At 30.6% G+C, this 14,835-nt stretch overlaps 1 protein-coding gene across 7 annotated transcripts in view; it reads left to right on the top strand.

The window, feature by feature from the left end:
- LOC118071500 (uncharacterized) overlaps positions 1–14,835 on the top strand; it is a 30,661-nt gene extending 15,826 nt beyond the window's left edge. For 4 of the 7 annotated variants that reach the window (XM_035090682.1, XM_035090681.1, XM_035090683.1 and 1 more), the window contains 3 exons: positions 11,329–11,627; positions 13,089–13,349; positions 14,165–14,835. In XM_035090682.1, coding sequence (XP_034946573.1) covers positions 11,457–11,627; positions 13,089–13,349; positions 14,165–14,620 — 888 coding nt within the window. In that variant the 5' untranslated portion in view covers positions 11,329–11,456 and the 3' untranslated portion in view covers positions 14,621–14,835. Of the gene's footprint in view, positions 1–1,452; positions 1,610–3,516; positions 3,928–11,328; positions 11,628–13,088; positions 13,350–14,164 lie in introns of those variants that run through there. The other 3 variants (XM_035090684.1, XM_035090679.1, XM_035090686.1) reach the window with 3 other exon arrangements.

Below are 14,835 nucleotides of genomic sequence, written 5' to 3'. Positions count from 1 at the left end.
CTCTCAACATCATTTTTATTGTCCACCTGCAGCTGGTATGGCCACTAAAAAATTGATCAATTCTTAATTATAAAAGACCTAACTATTCCATAGTTAAAAAAGTATCCATCAACCTTGCCAGGTTTTTTTTTATCAATCATTAAAAAATTAAAACTCACCCAGAAGAGACTTATCTTTGTTTAAAAATTAATTACCCTGGAACTATTGATAAAAATAATTTTCCAGCACTTGGATCTTATAGTCCAGGAAATTTGCGATCTTTAGCACTCCAAGACAATGGTAATTCAACATCCGGAAGCCTGGAAAGGGGTTGAATCAGTGGAGATAAAAATAAGGTATTTTCCAAGATGTCTTCAACTTTATTTAAACATTAATTTTGTTGGAACTATGGGTGATAAACCTGATCCAGTACTTGGATTTTATTGTCCTGGAAACATTAAATCTCAATGCAACAATATTCCAACACCAAGAAGTCTACCAAAAATATTGATAAAACACTTAATCATCCAACCTCGAAACCTAGATAGTCTCGTTAATATCCACTCCACTCTATCTCTCCAAATTAGTAGACAAATTTCAATTGTATAACATCATTACAATGATCATCAATATCAACAAGATCAACCGGCATAATATCAATATTTCAAAAGTATCTGCTAGGAATAATGAATCACCAACGACATATCTAAATCAAGAGTGATGATATAATGTAAGTGGCACGAGATATATATCTGAGTAAGTATGATGAGAGTAAAAAGGAATGAGAGTCGAGTAGGTATATCAATAAAATATCAACAGGTTGAAGTAAGATCGTTGGCGCCGTTAAGCCACCTCATCCTTCTCTTATCACTTGATTCATCGTAAATAGAGAATTATTATATATCAAATACCTTCATATAAATATCCACCTAGCACACGTCATGTCAACGTTTATCATTCAGATGTAACATAAAATAACATGCTAATAAATAAAAATAATCAATTACACCACCACTGGCGATGCATTCACCAGAAGACAAACATACTGATCTCCAGATAGCTCCACGTGGTCTAGACTCTAGACTAACTGGACTTCCGGTTAACTGATGATGGTTCCATTGGTGTGATAGAAATTCGGAATTTCCCGATCATTATTATCCTTGCATTATTTTTATCACGACTAATTGCCTGATGATGATTAATTTCTAAACAGAGGAAAAAACCAAGGAAAAGTACCAGGTCACTGATACCAACAAATAATTCACTAAAATCAATTATCAAAATGATTTTCTAGCATTCTTTAATGCTAATTAGCATCATCTATCTCCAGACCAAGTGCTAAAATAATTTATAAATAATAAATCAATAGAATATCATTTGAATTTAAAGCAAAGTTGATGATTAGAACACTAGGTCTGTGGTATATAAATACACATACTCAGCTGATAAACCAAGTTCATTCATAGCCAGGTTCTTCATCCGGACTCTTGTTATCAGTGAACGCGTGAAAGAGTTTATTGTGTGACAAAGTGCAGTCTATAAATAAAAAAAAAAATAAATAAATAAATAATAAAGAAAATAAAAAAAGAATCCAGTACCAAAGTAAACTATTTGAAGAGAATGCTAATAGGTAAGAGAGCCTATGTAAATAACTAAATCAATCTTCTTTTTTTTTTACGACTCTTTTCTTTTTAATGGCCTTAGTCATGCGTGAAAATAAATATTTAATTTTCGAAAGTTAAACCGACTAGTGTAGTACAAGTTAATAAGGTTAAAACGTTGCAGTTTTAGACATTGCACGCTTAACTTAATTCATCAATATGACATACAGCATTACATTTGGATTAATTATATAAGTTAATGACTAAAGACAGTAATGACATACTCAGTTGTTGAATTTGTTTATTATTACGTATCAATACATATAAATTTGTTATGTATGTCGTACATTAAACTGGTATTAATTTTTTATCTGACGATGAATCATTAGCACAACGCCACTTCCCACACAATAGCAGACATAAAAGCATTTCTTTATCAGATATTCAATCATCTAGGTGGTTAGGCACTTGGTCATTGGTATTTAGTATTCACGAAAATGAAATTTATAAAAAAAAAAAATGTCCAAGTCTTGAATAAATCTGTCATGAAATTTATGCAATTGGTTAGATTGTTATCTGGACACTAGATATAGAGAGACATTCAATCTGGATGGTTGGTGGAAGGTCTAAGAATTATAACAAGGATGACGAATAATGAGCGGCAAGTTGAGAGAAACAAACAATTTGTCTAGCTACCTGAGCGTGTCGGCAATTTTCCGTTTTCTAAGATTTACATTGAGACTTTCTGACGTAGTTGATGATGGTGTGAGAGATAACAGATCAGACAACAGTCACAGTAATGATGATGATGAGACAAGTGATCATGTACTAGTTGCTTCTGTATGTTTTTCTTTTTTTTTCTTTTTTTATTTTTATTGCATTTAACTATGATGATGATCTGGCAAAAATATTACTAGTGATGCAAGTCTAGGTAATCAGTGGTAATACGTCAGGGAAAATCCTGATTTTCTTTTGCGTAAGTTGTGTGTGAGGTTTTGGTGGGAATTAGCAGCAGTAATGATTGATTGATAGGAATGCACTTTCTTGATTTTTTCAGTGCAGTTGCAATATTTTTGTGCTATTTTTTTTTTCCAATCTATTAAAGTCCATTGCACTTTTTTAATGCATTTATTCAGTGCAAATTTTTTTGTTTAAGTGCATTTGCTAATTGATTGAGTGGAGTCTGATTTTTTTAAATGGTCTGAAGTAATTAATTTAATGTAATTAAATTTTTAAATGCATTTTATTAATTTTTTTAATGCAATTTAATTTACTGATGCATTTTTTAAATTAATTCAGTGAAATTTAATTTTTTGATGCACTTTTTTTAATGCATTCTAATTATTAATTAATTGCAATCCACATTTTTAATACACTTCATTAATTAATTCAGTGCAATTTAATTTTTCAATGCAATTTTTTTAAAGTGCATCCAACTTTTTCAGTGAATTTGATCAATTTCACTGATTTTATTTAATCTAATTATTTTACCAAGTGAATTGAACTTTCTCAATGCAATGAATTTATTTCGTGACCAATGTATTGCACTTTTCTAATCCACTTACCCATTCCAATTCCAACAGTCCCTGCTCCAATCCCTCCACAAGCCTCCCCCAACTTGATCAACATCAATCCTCCAGTTTCCCACTGCTTCACTTGCCAACAAACTAGTCTAGTAAAATTCACTGGAAATGATCGAAATTCGGGGAGCATTAATGAAATAGCTGGGCCTAGGGTCCCAGACTTATCCCCACACACGAAGCGCGAGGGTGGCGGCATAAAGAGCTGATGGAGGGGAAAAGGTGACTGGCTAGTGAGAAGAGGAAAGATGGAGAAAGAGGTGGGACCGAGGAGGCAGTGAGTGAGTGAGTAGTGAGTCCGCCAAGTGAATAACTGGGAGTAGTCGTACGGGACTCAGTCATCACAAGATCGGCAAGTTGTATGGTCTGATTTTAATTCGTGCTACACCTTCAATCCCCATTTCGGTTATTTAAAGTGATAACGTACACAGTTATTCTTCTTGGTTTTGCTATTTATTTTTATCATCATCATCATCATCATCACCATCACCATCATCATCATTTTAGCACCCTAGTCTCTTGATTATGTCGTTGCCAAAATATGATAAACCTCGTTGATGATGTCTGCTATATCCTACGTGACACTTTCGCGAATTGATTCAACAGACAATCATCAGGGAAAATTTTTTTCACGGAAAGAAGATTAGTGCAAGTGGATGCTAAGAAGAAGGAGCTTTAGGAGAAGACTCTCCTCCAGGAAAAAAAGGAAAAGATGATGCTTGGATTGCTCGTGGCCGGTGCTGTTGCCCTCGCCACAGTAAGGCGGTGTGTGTACATTGCTAAATTTTATCATTATTATTTTTTTTATTTTTATTTTATATATATATCAGCTTATGGATATTTATCAATTCATTTTTGCATGTTTACTACACACTTACATACTTCCGTTTTATTTTTTATTTTATTTACTTACGCCATCTATAAAGATATCATTCGCTTCAATTGTTTCTGATCAAGTGTGCTGATCTTGATATCAAATATCTTATGTCAACAAAACCCAACAAAGATATATATATTTTTTTGTTATGATTTATCATCATTTTTTTGCCAATTCTTAAATCGTTTCGCATTAATAGGGTGTTTATTTTATTTTTTTTTTCAATGCACTTTTTATTGCTTACATTGCAACGGTACACTTATCAAACCATTAATAAGTGAACACTTGATCATTATTTTGGGCCCATAATTATTCACACTTAATCAAAGACTCTACCCAATTTTTTTATCATCAAATAATTTTGCTCATTAACCCCATTTTTGCATTTCTTAATGCAACGAACACAATGCAATTCTCTTTATTGAATTAATTGTCAACTTTTGGGCCTTAGTTAAAAAAAATTGGGCCTTACTATTATTTTTGGGCCTTATTTGTTTTTTTTTGTAAAAAAGTAAGTGAGAAGAGTAATATTTTTAACACGAAATATTATTTCGTTTGATGTAGGGTCATTTTATATGACTTTATCTGCACACTATTCTCAATAAATACCAATAGAATGACACGTGCATGATTTTAAGTCTTGTCGAGGGGCACAAAAGTGACGGCAAACGTTAAAGAAAGAAAAACGTTGAAAAAATAAAAAAGGAAGAAAAAAAAAACTTAGAGTTTGACCGTGAATCCTCTACGCAGCAGGAGATGGGAAGAACTAAGCAAAGGAGGAGTCAAACAGCTTTAAGGCAAATCTTGTTGGATTGTTCTGATGTAGAATGGTATTTTTAAATGTAGAGTATCAGCAATAGAGTTTCAATGATTTAAGTTAACTTTTAAAATGTAACATTTAATTGTCCATAAAAAATAACCGCGAGTTTGTAATAATTAAAGTTGTTGTATTCAAAATTAAATTGTCTTGGGTGCTTGGTAAAACTTTAGGGTCGTAAAAATAATAATACAGCCGTCGGAAAAGTGCAAATGCATTTCAGACATCAGGACCTTATGTGGTTTTGAGTTCATTGAGGTTCATTGGGTCTTGTGAGGACTCAGACGGGTTTCACTCTAGCGTGAAATGAAAATATTATATATGAGCATTCAAAAATATGCACATCACATTTGTGTACAGTATTTTATTTCCATATTTATGCTGTTAAGTTTGTATTGGTGTGATAGATATCAATCTTTTTTAGGTCTTGAAAAATTTTTTAACACTCTTTTATTATAAAAAAAAATCTCTGATGCTTTTAGAGCATCAAAACTTGATTACCAATGCTTTATCATTGCTTAAAAAAATGTTTTTTGCCATTTTTATTGGTTGATAAACCACTTCTAAGCTTCTAGATGATCAAACATCATCAAGAATCACTTATTCTTGCTTGGAAAAATTTTTTTCCCCTATTTTTTTGCTATGAAAATATTATTCTAGTGCTTAAAAAGCATCAACTATCATCCCAAGTATTCTAATCCAGCAATAAAAATTTTTACCACCATTCTTTCATTGTCAAAACATGGTCCTGGAACTTGCAAAGCACCAATCATAGCCATCACTCTTCTACCTTCATTTCCAGCTGGAACATTAGCACAAGAAGTAAACCATCACTTGGACCATATGGATCCAAGTGAATTTCCAATCTCAAAGACATCAATGTAACCTCATTCCAATGTCTAGAACCTCTTCAAAAAAATTGATAAAACCATCACCTCACTCAATTTCAGTCTAGTAGACAACAGAAGTTTATTTCTGAACACGTAATAACACTGATAGGATGACACATGTCTTTATAATAAATGTATCTGTACGATCGTAGTCTCTGCACGTGCCCACACATCTCGTCCTTCGTCCAGGAGGCGTAACCTACATACTCTAGTGCATCAGACCCGTCGTCGGCCACTATTAATCGATTACCAACATATCAAAGCCAGTGATTACAAGCACCAAGTTAATAATCATAACTGACATACACAGTGACACGCTAATTTGCCCTTTACTTTGCTTATTAGAGGCTTAAATCACTTGCAGGTGATGAAAAATTAGCTTTGTTTATTGGATGATTATTGTTGCTGATTAATCAACGTCATGTTGGTCATCAAGATGCCATTTATTACTACATATTCTTTTTTTATCTCCCTTTTTTTATTAGTCCATCCTTCCATATCTATACATTGTATATCATTATTTATTTATTAATCATTGATCTGAAAGAATAAAAAATATATATACATATAAAATGAATATATAAATAATAACATAACCACATTTTATGTGTTTAATAAATATAAAATATTTATAACAGTGACATAAAACTTACCTTTAATAATCATCAACAATCAAAATATTATTTTCCTAACTTATACAACCATCATCTCCCCAAAAAATAAATACACTCATAATATGCGGGTGGCAAGTAATATAAAACAAGTTCTCCATGTAGAAAGTGAACTGTAATGTTTAAATTACACGGTCCATAGTGACTCAAGCTTTACGATCCTTCGATTGCGACGGTCCTAACTTCATCATCATCATCATCCTTCCATAACACACCAACACTTTATAGCATCCTAGCAATTATAAAGACTTTGACAAATTGTTTACCAGTTGTAAGCAAATCGTTATAAATATTCCAATGTAATTCTTAACCCAGTGTTCAATGGTGGTTTGATTTTTTCTTTTTTGATGAACCAAGTGTGAAGGAAGAGGGAGGTTAGGGGCAGGGGGGATTTTTAAATTTATGATGTAGATAGTGTGGTGCATTGGAGGACGTTACTACGCGGAATCAGTAGATTGTATGTCTCAGAGGCTAAAGATCGTGGGTGGAGTAGTCTCGGAATCATGCCTGACCACCGACAACTTTGATTCACTGTGATTGTAGCCTGCTAGCTGCTGTTATGTGTGAGCTCGTGAGCCGGTTCAATGATCGACGTTGTGCCAATATATCATACACTGTAGATATGGTTGAAAGAAATAAAAAAATGAGGTCCTTTATACGGTTTTTATTGAAGGAGAAATAGAAAGAGATCCTTTTTGATCTTTATTGAATTGAATTTTTAGAAATTAATTTGTAACTTTTGATAGGAATTTTTTAATTAACTTTCAATAATTTGGGCATGCAGAGGAAAGATTGAGCTTTAAAATGCTTTTTTTAGAATTAAAATTGAATTATTTCTGGGGAAATGATGATTTTTTGAAAATTAAGTCTTTTTTTTCTATTTGATTTTGATAAAAATGGAAAAGGAGCTTTGATTTAAAATTGATAACTCGGGAGAAAAAAATTTCGAATGCACTTTTGAGGAGTGTTTTTTGAAGAGTAGAAAATGAGCTAAAAAATGGCGAAGGAAAAATTGAAATTACTTTACTTTGCTCTGAAATATGATTTTTTGAAAATTGACTTTATTTCAGAATAATTAATCTCGAAATTTACTGTATTAATTATCCTGTGTAAAAAGGAGATAAAATTTTTTTAAGGAATGCATTTTAAAGAGCGTGAAAAGAGCTTTAAAATGAGCACTAAATATTTAAAATCGATCAAATTTTGTACAAATTATGATTCTTTTAAAACAACTTATTTCAAAGCTCAAATCAGTCAAAATCATTCATCACGAACTTTTGTTTAATAATTAATAACTCATTCAAGAAAAATTTTAAAACCATTGTCAAGGAGTGCTTTTTAAAGGGTAAAAAATGAGCAAAAAAATGGCGCTAAGAAATTCAAAATCCCTCAACATCCCTCCAAGATATAATTTTTTAAAAATCAAGTTCATTTAAGGACTCATATAAATCAGAGCCAAAAACAAACTCCTTTTAAAAAATTAATCCTCCTCACATCTGGAATCGAAAAATAATTTCAAGCAGTGCTTTTTAAAGAGGAACAATAGAGCTTTCACATGCACTCAAAAAAATCAAAATCCATCAAGTTCCCTAGAAGCTACAATTTTTTTGAAAATCATTACTGAAGTAATTAAAAAAAAAAAAAAAGCTACAAGCAATAAAGGTGTAAAGATCTCACTATTATCCTATTTATAACTCATTAGAGTGCTATATATAAATCTAGCAACGACGTCATATTTAAACGAGAGAATTTATGTTTACAAATGTGACAGCTTGTGGATATTGTCGTGTTGGTGAGCATAAGTGTGAATCGATAATGACATTATTACGGTCATATAATCGTTGGAATGCAATATGAATAACCGTTAACTCGTTCAATGTCATCAGCTTGAGTGGATAATACATTTTATACCATACATCATCAACTTAACAAGTCTTTCAAATAATCTCCAATGTGTTATATTGATGTTAGAGAAATAAATACAAAGTAATATTTATTTGTGTATTTAAATATTAATGAAATGACAATAAATATTTTAATGAAGTTGCTAAGGATGATGAGATATAAAAATATTCTCTCATGTTCATTAAATGTTTTATTGAGAAATAATTACTAATCTTGTGCTGTTTAATGACAAATAACAGGTTATATTTCTATATAGATATTATGTTGAACCCGAATTTTCTCAGGATCATCAAAATATCTCTATAGAATTTTTATTGGCTAAAATAATTTTATTTATTATTTTTACGATTATTTTTATTATACTTAGTACACGTCACCCCTTTCTCTTTCATGAGATGAATTTTCTGTTAACAGCTGACGACAATTACCTCCTATACCATTTGGCTATAAAATTTTATGAGCTTATGTCGTAACTAATTTTCCAAGTGATGAGGAAAATTTATTTATTTCTTCATTTTTTACATTCTGTCACCAGGATTATTTTTAATTCAGCTGCAGTAGTGGGTTTTGGTCCTTTTGTCAGTCATTTTTTAACAGCAATTTTTTTTTAAAGTAATCCTCCATTTTGGAGCTTGAAAAAAAATTATCTTTGCAATTAATTTAACATTAAAAATTGCGATATAATTTTTCAAATTATAATTTTGCATTAAAATGTCTGAAAATAATTATATTGAAGTCATTTTGTCCTTTAAAATAATTAAAAGGATGGTTTTAAATTTATGTTACAATTAAAGGAAGCAAATAATTTTTATTTGCAATTTTTTTAAAATTAATTCTCCATTTTGGAGCTTGAAAAAAAATTATCTTTGCAATTAATTTAACATTAAAAATTGCAAAATAATTTTTTAAATTATAATTTTGCATTAAAATGTCTGAAAATAATTATATTGAAGTCATATTGTCCTTTCAAAGGATTAAAAAGAATGGTTATTAATTTATTTTCCTATTAAATGGATCAAATAATTTTTATTTGCAATTTCGTTTTATTTATCCAAGTCACTAAATTATTTTAAAATGGATCAGGATAAAATAAAAAGATATTTCTTTAAATAAGTGATTTATAATATTAAATTCAAGAAGAACCAAAAATAATTATTTCAATAAAAAAATAAATTCAATTGATAGATAACTGAGCGAAGCAGGTATCCAAGTGATCTTTGCACTATGGCCATCTCACCCGTAAGAGAAGGGTATAGGAAGCAGCACACGTCTAGGTTAATTTACGACAACGCAAAGCCGCCGTAGTAGACAATACAAGCGTTGGAATTGAGGAAAGAGAAATCCCAACAAGAGGATGGGATCGAATATGAGAACATGCGTGTTATGTATATAAGAGACAAGAGAGTGGCATAGAGAGAGTCCACGAGGAAAAAGAAACTCTATAACCTGCAACCCTATATATAAGCAACTTAAAACGCTTTGACGGAGTAGTTTTATGGCCAGGTTCTACCGTGAGATATATCTACTATCTACGCATTAGTCCTGTGTCTCGTGAGCATCAGACTAAATGCTAATGTGAACACACGACCGCTAATCTGTCTGCTGGAGCAGCTCGAATATCCATGACATCCCAACACTGATCATAGCAACTTTAACGACCGGTCAAAGCATCGACTCCATTATTATGGTTTTTATAAATTATTATTCGGATTTGAGATCTTTGGGAAATACTTTGGGAGATGTTTTTTTTTTTAGATGAAGAAAAATTCTACTGTGGAATAGTCGATATGCTTTGTTGGATACTTTTTTGGTGAATTACTAGTCAAGAATGCTTTTTAATTTGAATTAAATAATTTTCAATCAACCTCCTATGTCTTAGATTGCTCAATTTATCCCACCATGATCATTTAATGAGTAACAAATGTACTAGTTCATAAATTAAACCCAAGTAGGAGGTTAGGGCTGCGAAGTGGTGAGGAAAAATGTGTATTGAATGATTAAAATGGAATAATACACTTAACCAACTTTGTGTATTCTATTTTTGTCGAAAGACAGCCCTAATAACCATCCCTGAGATAAGAATTTTCATCAAACTTACGCGAGTCTGTTTTTATTCTGCATCAGATTGCCATTCACCAATCCAATAATTTGAATAATTATTTAATATTACATATAATTGACAATCAATAATCATCCCATTGTTATTCACCTCATAAAAATTAATTAATGTTATTAAAATTCAAAAATAGTTTTATTAAATGATAATAAAACAAGACTGATTATTAATTTATAACAAGTACTTACCATAATAGAATTCATTGATCATCCAGAAAGTGAAACAGTGATGTATTGTTGAGAAGCTTGAATTGGAATAAATCTAGAAAAAATGAATTATTTATAATCAATGTCAATTAATTGTATTAACAATATTGGTAAAAATTCATTAACAAGTTTCTTACCTGATAAAAAATCATTCTCATTCCAGTCCATTTAGGATGAAACATCAAAACAAAAAAAAACAGCCACCAAGTGAAATGAAAGCTTGAAAAAAGTGTGAAGAAGAACAAAGGAAGTCGCTTAGTGAGAAATTTAATTGTACAATAAATTGCAGTTCTTCGATTTGCAACTGATTTCCTATTTGCGTAGGTGTCCAACGTTAAAACATTGAAGCGTGGGTGCACCCAACTTTGTTGGTGCCAAGTACCTGTACATTTCTATATTACTTACACTATTATTATATTCATACTAAAGCAGATAGCAAGCATATGCGTGAAAGTCGGAAGAGCCTACGGAATAAAACACACATATGATCATGTTTCTCTGCAATTGCCACTTCCACTGTATCTCTTTCGCCCATTCATAATCTCTTCTAACCTCGCTTTCTCTATTTTCTTTTCTCGACACTCGAGTTCAGATTAACTGCAAATTTATAATTGTTCAAACTCCTTATTTGTTGATACTAATCATTCATTCAATAGCTAACGAATGATATTTTTTATTCATTACAGATTCGTTTGCACAGACAGCTGCCTTGACAAGTTTGGCGTTTTTCCTCAGTAGTTCAGATTTTGGCTGCTTCGAGGTATCAGCAGCACCAGCTTACAATCTTGGAGTCAACTCTGAACCCCATCATTTTATGGAACCTTGGGAACAACCTTGCGGTACACCCTTAGGTGCTGCATCCCTCAAAAAAGCACCACAAAGACATAGTGTTCATAGAGCACTCAAAAGAGTTCGCATTCAATTAAGGGTCGCTCAAAATCACTTCAGAAAAGATCTCAAACTCATTCATGATATTTATTCCAAGGTAATTGATCTTAAAAAGTACATACTATCCTTCTAAACAATGTAAATAGTTTTTTTATATTCATTTTCAGCTTTTTTTTTATCACATCTGATGATTGGTTGGGAAAAGAACGATTTTTTGTAGGTTAGAATCCAATAATTTCTGGAGTAAAAAATTTTTTAATGTATTTGAACGTTTAAATAAGTTGTCTGGAAGTGATAAAAAAGTATTCTTATCGTTGAAATTAATTAGAATGATTGAAATTGCGGGTTGAAGTAATGATTTTTATCGTTTAATGATTTAATAATGATTAATAAAGTATTGTTTATTTTTATGCAACATTGCCAATTAATAATAAAGTATTTAAAAATTTATTACACTCTTTTTTTGAGCTAAAAGAAATAAAAATGTCTCAGTTAATAAATAAAATAGCAATAATTGTAAAATTTTAAAAAATACATAAGAGGTTATAAAAACAAATTGTCAAATACTTTTAAACAATTTGTTTATCAAAAAAATTTCTTTTTTTTTTTTTTTGTTAAGCTTTTGAACTTCAAAAGAAGCTTATATTAGTTACATAAATAATACAAAGAAAATTTAAAAATATTAAAAAAAAAGGAATAAAATAAAAATTTATTAATTAGCTGTTAAAAAAATTTTCAACAATGGCTTCCAACATCAAATGTTTTATTTTATAATCAAAACAGCTTCAATCAATAATATTTATCACTAACTATTTAATTATAATTAAAAATATTTTTATTATTTTAATTAATAAAAATCAGTTGTTAAAAATTTTTAATAATTATTCTTTATGAATTTGAAAAGTGATAATTACTAACATTGAAAAAAAAAAAAAATTGAAGATGAAATTAAGATTTAACTGGGTGGGCTAAAAAAAATAATCATGCTGTCGAATATTTTCAAAACAAGCATCACCCAATGAGTCTCTAATTTCAAACCATAACTCTGTCTATTTAAAATTCCAGTCTACATTTTCCCACCGAATATGATGAATGTTCATTGAGTAGCCAAGATAAAAGAAAAAAAAACACAAATTAATTCAAAACAGGCTGCATTAGTTTATGACAAGTCGCTATCCCATCAAACGACAGATGAGATTGTTTAGTCTCAGCACACTTTGACTAAGCATTTAACCAGCAGTTATATCCACGCGTATATTTATATCTAATATAGGTAATCCTCATATTTTATCTCCACCTGATGATTTTTTAAACAATTCACTTATACTCTAGTGTTACGTATCTATAAATAAAAAGCCTTTATTGAACATGAAGAGAAAAATTGATGAGTTAACCTAATTTGTCGATACCTAATAGTTAGTAGGCAGTCATTGATACTCATTGAAAGTTAACCTACGACTCAATCATGTATTCATCATATTCAACTGAATAATAATGATGATGATCCAACAGACATACCTCAGTGATATTCATTCATTTATTCTTGATCTTTTTCCAGGTCTACAAAGTATTAAAAGGACAGTATCACCTCAGTTGGCTGCCTAAAAATCAACTCGAATGGTATCACAAAGAACTCTGGTGTATGGAGAAAAGTAAAAAAGCTGAATTTGCTCTACCCAGGTTACATGATGCTCTTCAACGATTTGCCATTACTTTTCATTCGCTCAAACTCTTCCGGCTTCAGTCCAATATCAATGTCGAGTATAAAATCACCAAACGCAATGAGATCATCACTGAAATGCAGAACGAAGTACTTAGGGTAATTATTTTATTTTTGAATATCATTAATATTTATTTATTTTTCTCTAACATTATCTCTGATTTAATAATATTTATTTCATAAAATAACGCAGGAAAAAAATGGCTCCAACATTTTCGGCTCAATTTACAAAGAAAGCAATTAGATCAAGATAAAATGATGATTGAATCGTTCATGATCTTTGTTTATTGAATAATTTTATTTAACATTAATTAAACAACAGTTCAATGTCCAGACTAAGTTCAAATATGAGATATTTCAATTCCAAGGTCATCCGAAATTTGTAACCTAAAATAGGAAGATTGGGGCAAAACAGGACTCATAATTTTGATATTTTGTTTTGAGACATTTAAAAGCATATTAGAATTTTTTAAAGTAAATTTATTTACATACTCACAATTGTCCGTACGTATAATTACCCGTACATATCTCCGGTTTTTTTTGTTTTTAATATCTTAAGAACTGCTGCTTATTATTTATCAAGGAAAATATTTAATGTACCCATTTTTAAATTAATGATAAGTTTTACAACAAATTTATTTTCATTTAATTGAACTTTTTTTTGTTTTCTCGTTACTGTTCATTCTTAGAAAGCCTGGGTGTCTCTCTTAGACTTACAGTAGCACTAAAATTAATTGATAGAATTGCAAAAGATAATTGAATGCATCAGTAAATGAATGACATGTTCAGTATGTCTATGAATCAGCCATGTTATTCATTCATTAGTTCATTGATCTTATTATGAAGTAGTTTAGATTTATTTTATTAATAAATATTCACTGTAATCATCATTAAATGACCTTTATCACTTCCAGATGCTCTGCGAAGTAGAAACAGCCATTCTAAACCTGGGTCTCCAACTACCAAAGTCCCACAAGACATCAGTAGTAACAGACAGCACTGATTGGGCTACTGAGGGTGATTTGACACTGATGTTGATCCAAGATTGGGGTGTTTTACGATTGTATCAAGCCTTTCTCAATGACTGGATCCGAGCTTTCAGGAATGCTACAGCTATTGGTCCTGGTACTTGTGATCCCAACTCCGTCAAACCTTTGGTCCATTATCCAAAGCACAGAAATCCAAAGAGGAAGCGACTGAAAGCTAAGAAATTAGCTCAAATGAAGAAACATAATAAATCAGCTAAACGTAGCAGTAATAGTTCAGGGTCATCAAACAGTCAGTTAAGCTTAGGTAACAACAGTCATGTTGTACGTACGAAAAAACGGAGAAGGCTTTTGAAAAATCGAAGAAAAAAAATGATACATTGATAAATATTGTTTATATAGATAATATTTAATTCGTAGTTATTCACTAATTATTTATTTCATTTTTGTCATAATCATTGTAAAAGTAATTATCAAACAGGATTTATTTGAAAATCGTGATAAATTTTGTCACTTTTACAATTTTTTTTTATTTGTTTTTTTGCATAAATATTTATAAACTGGAAACCAGTATTATAAAGTTTACTTAATTAATTAAC

This window comes from Chelonus insularis, unplaced genomic scaffold (genome assembly GCF_013357705.1).
Source record: "Chelonus insularis isolate UGA/USDA-ARS -01 unplaced genomic scaffold, ASM1335770v1 contig_85_pilon, whole genome shotgun sequence".
Classification (NCBI taxonomy): Eukaryota; Metazoa; Arthropoda; class Insecta; order Hymenoptera; family Braconidae; genus Chelonus; species Chelonus insularis.
The sequence above is the reverse complement of the archived record's forward strand: the minus strand, read 5'-3'. Positions and strand labels throughout refer to the sequence as shown.